The sequence below is a fragment of the Castanea sativa genome, chromosome 6, assembly GCF_040712315.1.
Source record: "Castanea sativa cultivar Marrone di Chiusa Pesio chromosome 6, ASM4071231v1".
NCBI lineage: Eukaryota > Viridiplantae > Streptophyta > Magnoliopsida > Fagales > Fagaceae > Castanea > Castanea sativa.
This window is the reverse complement of record NC_134018.1, coordinates 27,242,736-27,255,206: the sequence shown is the minus strand read 5'-3', so window position 1 is coordinate 27,255,206 and position 12,471 is coordinate 27,242,736. Positions and strand designations below refer to the sequence as shown.

The 12,471-nt window shown below is 36.5% G+C and overlaps 1 protein-coding gene and 1 pseudogene across 1 annotated transcript; both read left to right on the top strand.

Annotated features, from left to right (window-relative positions):
- The window catches only part of LOC142639732 (glutamate receptor 2.1-like), a 43,591-nt pseudogene extending 32,264 nt beyond the window's left edge, over positions 1–11,327 (top strand).
- A 529-nt stretch (positions 11,328–11,856) lies between these two features.
- LOC142639731 (uncharacterized) lies at positions 11,857–12,264 on the top strand. The gene has a single exon (XM_075813869.1). It carries the CDS (start codon positions 11,857–11,859, stop codon positions 12,262–12,264), a length of 408 nt encoding a protein of 135 aa, XP_075669984.1.
- The last annotated feature ends 207 nt before the right edge of the window (positions 12,265–12,471 follow it).

Genomic DNA, 12,471 nt, shown 5'->3' with positions numbered 1-12,471 from the left:
ACATTAGATCTAGTTTTCAAACTCAAGTTGGTCTCACTTCACCAACATGAGTTTTAGAAGGTTACTGGAATATAGCATACGGGATTTAGTTGGGCCAAAATGGACATTTGCCCCTTTTGCCAAAACTTTCTAAAAATCAAGTTTTAATTTAAAACTCAATTTTTGGACAATCGAGTTATAGCGAACTTGGACTTAGGAAAAAAAAATCTTGGAACTTGAGTTCCTTGAAATTTTTTTTGTGGAACTTGAGTTGCAAAAAAAAAAAATTTCTAAGTCCAAGTTCGTTATAACTCGATTGTCCAACAATCGGGTTTTACATTTAGAGCTCGATTTTTAAAAAATCGAGTTTCAAAACAGGGGCATTTCCTTAAATAATTTCAGATAGATGAAATTTCACTGAAATGTTTGTGAGAAAGGGGTAAAAGCCCATTGTGGCCGATTTAGTTGCATTGTATTTACTTATAGTACATTTGTTATTGAACAACACTCATAGCTCTCTAAAGACAATCCCGTATACAATATTACATTGTTTAATACAATTAGACATTAAGTCTAGCAATTATAAGTTGCCTTTTCTTTTCAACGTTGCTTCAACTTAGTGCCAGCTTAATAGTATGTGCCAATAATGCATTTGCCTAAAGCCCCAAGTACATGATAGGTTCCAAATTTTAATTTAATTAAGTTTAAATATTAGTCAATAAAATAAAATAAAATTTTTATCAAATGAAAAAAAAAAATGTTATGTTTACAACATTTTTTATAACACTTTTACGATAAATCCTAAGTAGCAAATTGTTATAGACTGTTATTGATGGCAAAAAAATAATTTCAGTAGTATAATGGGTTCTATTATAAATGTAGTACTTCTCCACAAAAAAAAAAAAAGAGCAATATGCAAAAAAATTCACAACATTTTTTATGATAGTCAAGTTGGTAAACTTTTACTAGTTTTTACCTAAGTTTACCGCCAACATCACTTTTTTACTTACCACTACCATTCTACCACATCAATAGGTATGAAAAGTTTTGTTAAATATTTTGTGTTTATAGACTTTTAAAAAAAATTCTTATGTAATTCATATTAATTAGTAATAATTTTGCATCTAAAAAAAAGGTATTAAAGTTCAAATAGTATTTAATTTTTTTAAAATCATATTTAAATATATAAAATGCCTCAATTTCAATTTTTGCCTTACGCCCTAAAATGCATCAAACCACCTCCGCTTCAACTTCTATACGCTACCATAAAAATCGAGCTATAGCAACGTTTCTAAAGCTGTATGTCTCAAATAATGTGAAAGATAAAATCAATTGAATTAAATAAATTTGAAAAGAATATGACTTGGAAAGTCCCATTATGGAAACCGTCAACAGTGTCAACTATACATAATCAATCATTGTCACTGCCACTGCCTCATCATTACTCATGACTCATCTTATATTGTAGCAGCAATCCTTTGAGTTGTTTGTCTTGCTAATCTCTGTTATGATCCAATTCTTACTTTCTAGATGGACGTGCAAATTAAGACTGATTAAACTTGTGTTCTGGAAATCATATTTGCATGGGAGCAGAAGTTTGATGCAGTTGTTGGAGATGTAGCAATAGTAGACAATCGATAGAAGCATGCCGAATTCACACACCCCTATACCGAATCAGGATTGGTAATGATAGTTCCGGTTCGATCAAAAACATGCAATAAGGCATGGTTATTCTTGAAGCCCTATACGAATGCCATGTGGGTATTAATAGGAGCAATAAATTTCTACAATGGCTTAGTTGTATGGTTCATAGAAAGACGTTACTGGCCGGAACTTAAGGGCTCTGCACTGAATCAAATGATAACCTTGTTGTGCTTAGCCTTCACAGCACTATTCTCTTTACATGGTAATATGAAGTCTTCTCTGCGTAAGAACTTGAGCTTTTATTTTGTAACAAATAAAAAAAACTAGTGTTATTTTGTGGATATCCGCATCTTCGTTTATTTCAAAAGTTGAGTATCTATCATAGTTTTTAGTCTAAAAAAAGTGAGTTTTTGTGCTAACGTTTACTATAATTCAATGAATTGAGCAGGACAAAAACTCAGTGCCGGCTCAAGGCCTAGGCAACTTAGGCCTAGGCCTAAGGCCCCACAACCAAAAAAAATTTCCCTACTAAAAAAAAGGCCCCATTTTCATTTGTAAAGGCCCAAAATTTTATAAAAATATAATATTTTAAAAATAATTAGTACTTTTTTTTTAAGTGATGTTAAAGATACTACAAATTTTACTATAGGTTTAAGTTTAAATTTAACTAACATGTCACCAATCACATAAAAAATTAATTCAAACACAAATAAATTAAGTTGTTGAATTTTATCAATTACAGTCATTATTACATTATATTGTGAACATTTTTAAAACCAATTGTTTATTTCTAACAAGGCTTCCAAAATAGGAGACCAATAGAAATTAAAACCAATTGAAACCTTAAAATGTTTCAAAAAAAATGCTGCAAATGTGATAGAACATCAATGATGACTAATCTTCTCTAATAGTTTGAGATCTTAATTTTTGTAAACTAATATCCTACAAAGCCACGCACCAAATAATATTTATCTATCTCTTTCTCTTAAAAAGAATATATAAATTAAAATTTAGGTTACAACTATACTTAACTATGCGTAGTTATATATCCAAGTTATAGTAAGCTTCTTTTTTAAAAATATAATATTTTTTCTAGTTCTTTTTGTTTAAATTTATGGTTCAACTATGATATTCAATTCTCTGTATGAAATTAACCTTAGTTTAATTATTATTATTCATCAATTTCTATATTTACATCAAATTAGTCTTAATTTAATTTGTATTATATATATTTATTTAATTAATGTTTACATATAAAAAGGCCTCATATAAAATTTCCGCCTTAGGCCCCAAATTTTGTTGGGCCGGCCCTGAAACTGCATAGCAGTCTGTCACGGATGACAATGGTGGCAAGGATATTTGTGGCATTAGTTATTATGCAGATTTACACAGCCAATCTCACCACCATGCTCACCGTACAACAGCTTGAACCCACTGTAAATGACATTGAGACACTGCAAAAGAGCAATGCAATAGTTGGTTGCTCTAGAGCAGCCTTTGTTGGGAAATATTTGGTGGAGGTCTTGGGCTTCAATCCAAAAAATATCAAGAATTATACCTCACCTGATGAATACGCTGAAGACCTGATAAATAGAGAGATAGCAGCCATATTTCTTGAAATTCCTGTAGCCAAGTTATTCCTTGCAAGATACTGCAAGGGCTTTACGACAGCTGGGCCAGTCTATAAAGTTGGAGGATTCGGTTTCGAAAGTCTTTTCTCCACTTCTTTTTTTTTACTTAATATAATTTATTTTCCATTACGTCACTACAATAATTACTATATCCCTTGAGATGCGGCTAACTTTATATATGTTTATTAATTGTAATAGGACTAAGGGCTAGGTTAAAATTCTTGTGGTTGGGTTAGAAAATATTTATTGAATCAGGTAGTAATGTTAGGTCTGCGGAGTAGAGGCATGAATTCAAGCTTGGGTTTTAGTGGCTCATTATACTCCTACAATATATCCTGTATTCTTATGTTATCTATGGATAATTATTGAGTACTTTCAAATCGTTTTTATCTTATTCTTTAAGATATTATTGTTAGTGAGGAAGTGTCTCTCTATCGCTAAGAAAGTAAACTCCCTCTTCTCTTAGGTAGTAGAAGTTTCTCAATCCCTTCTTTCAAATGAGAGTTTTGTCATATCTAGTGGTAACAAGTTTACTTTTGGGGCTTGTCAGGGTATATTTTTTGGGGTTACAAGGAAACACATATCTATTCTTGAGTAATCCAAACCTTCTCCTAGTCATGGAGGACTTGGCAAATAAGTGGAGTAAATTGTCACTATCAGACAGAGAAAACACTAGGTTTGTTCTTCAAAAAGGACTAGTGATCAGGAGATTTCATCATAGCAGCACAATTTCTAACCCCTCGCTTCTTGAACATGGAGATCCAAGCAAGGACTTTCAAGCAACTGTGGAGGTCCACCAACAGTTTCAATATTCAAAACCAAAAAGATCACAGAGTTCTCTTCATCTTTGACAATTTAAGCTGTAAAGTTATGATTTACAACTATATTTTATGTTGGCTTTATTCCATGACAAAAAGTGTTGTATTTGCTTTAATTTTGTTCCTTGTATTTTGTGGGATTTTATTGTATTGGATTTAGTATTAAGTTGGTGAAGACTCGAGCTTAATTGAAGATTAGTGCATTTCGCAACTAGCTCGCGAGAAGTTCGCGAGAAGGGTTCTTGCGAAAAGAGCATGTGAGAAGCACATGACTGGAAGCTGAAGAGTCGTGTCAGGCTATCAATTTCGCAAGTGTCTCGCAGGTAAGGCTTTCTCTGCCTAGAGGATTTTTAAGTGACTTTCTTACCCTTCACCCATGCTATATATATCCTCATTATCCACAAATTTAGAGGAGGTCATTCTGAGAGAAAAACCCTAGATAGGTTTTCAACAACACACACACCCATCTTTGAGAGAAAGCTATCTATCCTTAGTGAAAAATCATTGTAGCTTCTTTTCCTTCCCTCTCCTATTGCCATACCTTGAGAGGAGATTTGTACTCAAACGCAACCCACACATTTTCAAAGTGTAAAGAGTGTTTTAGAACTTAGGAAATTTTGGGGATTTGCCAAAAGAAGCCAATGAGGCTTGGTGGATGCAATCGGATGTATTGCGAGATTCGGAAAGTTAGACAAAACACGGTTTCGAAAACCTTGTTGGAGTAGGAGCTTGGAGGGCTTAGGTACATTGGGTAGATTAGGCTTGGAGGATCTTGCTATTTGTGTATCCCAACTTATTGTCTAGTAGATTGATTTACCGCTTGGAGGGCGGCGGAGAGATTTTTCGCCGAGTTCTTCAGTTTCCTCTTCGATAACACATCAGCGTGTTATCTTGTGTTTGCATCTCTCTTCCCTACTCTTTTAACTTTCATTTTACAGCTGTGATTTGTTGAATATAGCTTAGAATAGTTTTATTATTTGTTCGTTCGCATTTACTCTATTCCGCACTTAGTTTAAGTTAGAGTAAAATCAACCGAGCCGCAATTTATTAATTTATGGTCTAAACAGCTTTTGTGTTTTTAACACAAATTTGAGCTTTCATAAGTGACGTTGATCGAATTCTTCAAAGCCAACCTTGAAGTTTTGACAAACACTTAGTTATGCTACAGTGATATGATACAAACGTTTCAGTCCATGATCTGGTGTTTACAAAAGCACTCTATTCGGTGCAAGTCCATAATATTCTGGTACGTTTCATGAACACAAAAGTGGCTGAAGGTATTTGTGACACCGTGGGTGCAGTGCAAAAATCAACCAAGGCAATTGATGATGAGGGCTGGGTATTTTATTCTGGTACGTTTTAGTATCGATATTACCTTACCTCTCTGCCGAGGTAAGGTAATAACCATGGATAATGGGGAGAAACATTGCATTAATTTTAAGTATGAGCGCTTGCCAAATTTTTGCTTCTAGTGTGGCCACCTGAATCACAGCAACAAAAATTGTAATCTATGGATTGACAGCAAAGGTACCCTCTTGCCGGATAGTCAACAACTTAATTCCAGTTTGAAGGCAACCCCACATACAGTTGGTGGGAAGAATGTCATCTATGTTCAAGGTTTCTACGAGCGAAGGCAACCTTATGTCAACTCGGAGCCTCACAATTCTATGCACAGCCCCATTCCAGTGGATGACTTATCAAAACAAGGTCCAACAAAGGAAGTCCAACCAGCAACGATTACAGAAATCGGGGCTGAGGAAAATAAAAGAGGGGATGTGACAGATTTGGTAACGGAAGCAAGTGATGAGGGCAATAAAGGGGATGGGTTGTTAGAGTCAAACTCGAAGCCAGAGTTTTTTCAATTAAGGACTCTATCTCAAATGGATTGCTTCCAATTAAAGCTCCAATTATTTTGGAAAAGGAAGTTAATGAGAAGCCTTAAATAGAAAAGCCGTTGATTCAGCCAAATTATTTGAAATCGAAATCAATGAAATTAATGAGATTTTAAGTACTTCAGGTCAGATCTCGAGTTTCAAAGGATATTCATTGTCCATAATTTATGATGATAATTTTTCCCATGCATACACTAAGCGGCCCATAATGAGAAATACGTTAGACAAGCCTGAAATTATTGAACCTCATAGAGTCCAAGCAACGGGCTCCCACATAGCCACCTCCTTAACTACCAACAGACCGAGTACTAGGGTCAAACGGAACAAACAAACAAGGGTAGTAGGTATCAATGAACAAAGAAAACTAATCAGAGGAAAGAGAAGTGGGGATGACCATCTGGAGTTACCAAGTAAGCGCAGGCTGGTTTCAAAGGGTGATGAAAACTATTCAACCGCAATGGTGGAGGCTAAGACTTAGCCCCGCCAATCGCAATGAGATGCTTAGTATGGAACTATTGTGGGCTTGGGAACCCATATATAGAGAATGAGCTTGCTAGTCATATACAGGCAAAAGATCTCTCTGTCGTGTTTATAGCTGAAACATAGGCAGATGAAGCTAGGCTAAAAGATGTGAAAAGGAAAATACAATTTGACAATATGTTTGTAGCACCAAGATCAAATAGGGGTGGCGGATTAGTGCTATTTTGGAAGGAATCCATTGATGTCTCAGTTGTAGGGTTTGATAAGAACCATATTGATGCTATTATCAATAAAAATAAAGAACACGAATGGCGCTTCATAGGTTTTTATGGGAAACTTGACACTCACTAGAGAATTGAATCTTGGGATCTTCTTCGGAACCTAAATAGGAAATTCAACATTCCATGGTTATGTGCAGGTGATTTCAACGAACTGATCAGAAGTGATGAAAAACTAGAAGGCAATAGACAAAGCCATGGTCAGATGCAACTCTTTCAAGGTGCAATTGATGCATGAGGATTTATGGATCTTGGCTATTCGGGTACAAAGTGTACATGGAGCAAACACTTCACAAATGGGCAATCAATATGGAAGAGACTTGACAAAGCTTTTTGCACAAACGAATGGCTCCAACAATTTGTAGGTACAAGGGTTATTCATTTGAATTGTAGTACATCTGATCATACACCAATTTGGATTGTTTCAAACGGCCCTGATCCACCACCAATGTCTAGGCCTTTTCAGTTTGAAGAAGTCTAGCTTTCAGATAAGGGGTGTGGGAGAACAATTGAATCAGTTTGGAGAGCCCCATTCCATAATGAACCCGAAACCATAGTGATGAAGAAAATTGAAAAGTGCGGATCAGAGTTAACCCAATGGAGTCGGAAGAACTTTGGGAATATCGGATGCGAGTTAATTGAGAAGAGGAAACTTCTGATTAAGGCTGAACAATCAACCATTCAAATAGGGGTAAACTTACGGGTAAGGGAACTAATTGTGGAAATAAATGAATTGATGGTGAAGGAAAATACCTTGTGGAGGCAGCCGGCTAAATCATTTTGGCTAGTTAGAGGTGATAAAAACTTCAAATATTTTCATAGCAGAGCCACTCAGAGGCACTGGAGAAACATAATTACTGGAATCCATAATCAAGCAGGTGAATGGGTTACTCATCCAAATGATATTGCAAATTCTTTCACGGAATTTTATCAAAACCTATTCACTTCATCAAATCCGACAATGGGGGAATTAGAACTCAACCAAATGGAAAGATTGTCAATGATGATATGAATGCTCAGCTATCTCAAGAGTTCATGGAGTGGGAAGTCCAAGCGGCTTTAAAACAAATGGCTCCCCTAAAATCTCCAAGACCCGATAGTATGCCTCCTCTCTTTTACCAAAATTATTGGAGTCTTGCTGATGGTGATGTAACAAATTCAATTTTTTCCTTCCTTAATATAGCCACACTTCTTGAACCCATTAACCACACCTTCCTCACTTTAATTTCAAAAATAAAAAACCCTACATCCGTCTCAAATTACCAAACACTAAGTCTTTGCAATGTCGTTTACAAAAAATTTTCTAAAGTCCTAGCGAATAGGCTTAAAAAAAATACTCTCATCCATCATAACTGAACACCAAAGTGTCTTCACAAAAAATTGATTGATTTCTGATAATATTCTTGTGGCTTTTGAAACTCTTCATAGCATGAATAATCATAAATCTAGCAAGCATGGCTATATGGCTTTAAAATTGGATATGAGTAAGGCATATGATAAGGTGGAGTGGTACTTTTTGGAGATTACTATGAGAAAATTGGGTTTTATTGCAAGATGGATAACCCTCATGATGACTTGTGTCAAAACTGTGTCCTATTCGGTGTTGGTAAATAGGGAGCCACAAAATTTTTTTCGACCCACAAGGGGAATTCGACAAGGAGATCCCCTATCACCCTTTCTCTTTTTATTGTGTACGGAAGGCCATCATCTGCTTTTTGTGGATAATAGCTTACTGTTTTGCAGGTCAAACAGGTAGGAATGTCAAAAGGTGTTGGATATTCTAGCTACCTATGAAAGTATGTCAGGCCAACCAATAGAGGGAAAACTTCTCTCTTCTTTAGCAAATCCACCACGGAGGCAATGAGGCAAGTAATCAAGGATGTCCTAGGAGTTCCCGAAATTGTGCACTATGATAAGTATTTGGGTCTACCATCACTTATAGGAAGACGCAAAAACGCAATCTTTAACTACATCAAAGAGAGAATTTGGAGGATATTACAAGGTTGGGAAGGGAGGTTGTTTTCACAAGCGGGTAGGAGGTTTTGATAAAAGCGATGGTCCAAGCCATTCCAACTTACACAATGGGTTGTTTCAAGCTTCCATTAGCACTTTGCCATGAAATTGAGGTTCTAATTAGGAAGTTTTGGTGGGGTGAGAGAGGTAATCGAAGGAAAATACATTGGGTTAATGGGCGGACTTGTGTGAACCAAAATCTGAGGGTGGGATGGGATTCAAGGAGCCACCTTTGTTTAATAACACTCTCTTAGCAAAACAATCTTGGAGACTCTTACACAATAAAAATTCCTTGTTTTATCGAGTTTTCATGTCAAAAATCTATTCAAACTGCTCTATTATGAAAGCTAAGGAGGCGAGGGGTGGATCATACGCATGGAAGAGCATACTACATGGAAGAGAGATAATTTGATGGGGGCCAAATGGAGGGTAGGAAATGGGGATTCAATAAAGGTGTGGGGAGATAATTGGTTGCCTTCTCTAAGCAATCTGAGGATTCATGGTCCTCTGAATACTGATTTGCAAGACACCACTGTAAGTTCACTCCTTAACCCACTCACTCGCCAATGGAATTCATCACTACTGTCCTATGTTTTCAACCAAGGTGAATGTGAGCTAATCCAACAAATTCAACTCAACAAAAGACCAACGGAGGATGTTCTATTTTGGCCCTATGTTCAATCTAGCAACTACTCCGTTGAATCAAGTTATTTTTTCTTTTTCTAAAATAGGAAACTCATACTTTAGCTATCCCTAATCAGCAATCCATGGAGCAATCAACACCAGTGTGGAAAAAGATTTGGAAGTTGTCCGTGCCTTGTAAGGTGCGTAACTTTATATAGAGATCTTGCTGAAATGCAATTCCCACAAAATCAAACCTGGCTCGAAGATGTGTGGTGGAAGACTCCAAGTGTTCCCACTGCCACAATCAACAAGAAGATGTGCTCCGTGCTTTGTGGTCATGTCCGAGTCTTACACAAGTTTGGGATGGTAACCCGCAGTGGAATTTTAAAGGACAAACAAGTTTCAAAAACTTCCAACAACTCCTATATCATGTCTTTGATTCAAAGTGCAATGCGAAACTCTTCGTTATGATGGCATGGACGATTTGGTTCAGACGTAATGCTATCCGATCAACACCTCCAAGCTTCCCAGTTGATCAAGTTCAGCAACATGTAATTGATTCCCTACTGGAATTTCGGGTTGGCCAGCCAAGGAAGTTACCATCTCCACCTCAACCACTGTCAAGATGGTCTCCACCTAATGAGGATTATTATAAGGTAAACTTCGACGGCACAGTCTTTAAGGAGGAAGATAAAGCGGGTATTGGAGTGATCATTCGCAACTGCCATGACATGGTTATGACCTCCCTATCCCAAAATATTCCACTCCCTCAAACTGTGGTGGAACTTGAAACATTGGCAGCAATAAAAGCACTTGAATTCTCCCTTGAGTTAGGCTTCACAAAAGCAATCCTAGAAGGAGATTCAGAGTCAATAATGAAAGCTCTACAAAATGATTCTCCCTTTCTTGCTTCCTTTGGTCTACTAATCAGAGATGCTCAATCAGCTGCCAATTTATTTACTTGTATTAGATTCTTACACGTTGGTAGAAATGGCAATTCTATAGCTCACAACCTAGCTAAATATGCACGTCATGTCATTGGTTTTTCTATTTGGATGGAGGATGTTCCAATCCAAACTCTTGCAGCATACCATGCTCATTTACCTACTTCTTGATAATATTCAAAGTTTTCTTTCTCAGAAAAAAAAAAAGTACTTTTAATGTCTAATGATGTGGTGCTCTCTCATCTCGCATTACTAGTAAATTAATTCTACCATAAATTTTTATTAAGGTCAACGATAAATATGAGATGAGAGAGTAACACCTTACAAAGAGTGCCTAATAATTTTTTCGTTGTCTGTAATCTATATATCAGAAAGGGAAAAGTTAATTAATACTCTAAAAGCATTAATTTTAGAAATATTTTTATGAACTTTTTATGGGAAAAAAAAGTAACTATCTTTTTTTACAGCTTTTTATATTTTTTATAAAAGTAGTATTAAATTTTTTCTAAAATAATAAATTAACAAATGTTCTTAAGGTAGTTATTAAATAGACCGTAGCTATAAAAAATAAAGTGAGTTGCCAACTTTATGAAACATTATAATAACTTGGAATTACTAACTGTATTCTCTTTTATCTGCGCCTTAGGCATTTCCTAAGGGGTCTCCATTGCTTCCCAGCATAATTGAAGCCTTACTAAAGGTATTTGAAAGTGGCAAACTAAGGGAATTAGAGAATGGCATGCTTGTATCTCAAGTGTGTGTGGAAGTTGAATCATATGATGAAATCCGGATCCCTAGTCTTAACACCAATAGCTTTTTGGTATTATTCATATTAACAGGAGGCACATCAACAATGGTGCTAGTGATCTATATCTTTCATTTGGATAGTTCCATGCTTGTACACAAAACTATCTGGAGACTAATGTTGGCAGTAATAAGACACTGGAGCCACGGGAAGAAGTGGTTTTTCAGAAGAGTCAACAATGCAAGAATTTCAAACACAACGGAGACTATTCAACTTTAGGCATGTCCATATGGCCTAGAAGATCGAACTCTGAAAAATCCTCTACTTATGTGAGTGAAAAAATATAAATAAATAAAAAATTAATAAGAATTTTGCATTCGTATAAGTAGATGATAGATAAGCACTATCGGCAGCTAAGTTGTGAGCACTCAGACTCTTCGAAGACATTTGTATATATGTTTAATCTAAAAATTATAATTTGTATGTATTTTTTTTTATTGCTGAAATTATTTGAATGTCTGTAATCTATTGATCGGCACTGCTGACACAATATTTCGGTTGGGACTAATCTTTGGGCTGTGAAATTGCCCATATTAATGTTAACCATCGACAGTCGACACACTCCAGAATTCCAGTTTTTTTATGTAATTACATCTAGAAGAGGACCATGCCGATGTCCAAGAAGTAAAATTAGAGGAATAATATATATGTAGAAAATGGTGTAGAATTCTCCTCTCTGTAGGAGCTTTCTTTCTCACTACGGGTGAGCCTTCCTTTCCACAGCAACTAGCAGTGGAACACGACAACCATGGATTCTGAATTCATTGAGAAACTACAACAGATAAAGCTTACGGAGGAAGAGGGTGAAATACTACAGGTTTGGGCAACGCGGCGAGAGCAAACCTTGGAAGAATGTTCACTTAGCTTACCAGGGCGGTTCCTCACTTCTCGGCCCTACAACCAGCAAGCAACAAAGGCTCTTTTAAGGTCCGCATGGAAGCTTGGTAATGACGTACGCATCATTGACGTTGGAGACGGACTCTTCCAATTTAGTTTCACATTGGAGAGCCAACTGACATGGGTCCTAAATAATGGCCCGTGGAGCTTTGATAACCACATACTGGTGCTTCGTAGATGGGAGAGGGGGATGACGGCAAGGCCGGTTACCTTCTCTAATATTCCTATTTGGATTCAAAGTGTGGGGCTTACCCTTTGATCTAATCAATGAAGAAGCAGGATGGGATATCAGAAAAGGACTGGGACAGGTGGTGGAGGTTGATAAAAAAAACCTTCTCTTTGGATCAAGCTCGCTTCATCCGAGTACGAGTAGCAATACCCATTGATAAACCCATTCGATGTGGAGGTTACATAGCAAATCTAGAAGGCGATCAGGTACAGATTGGATTCAAGTATGAACGATTGG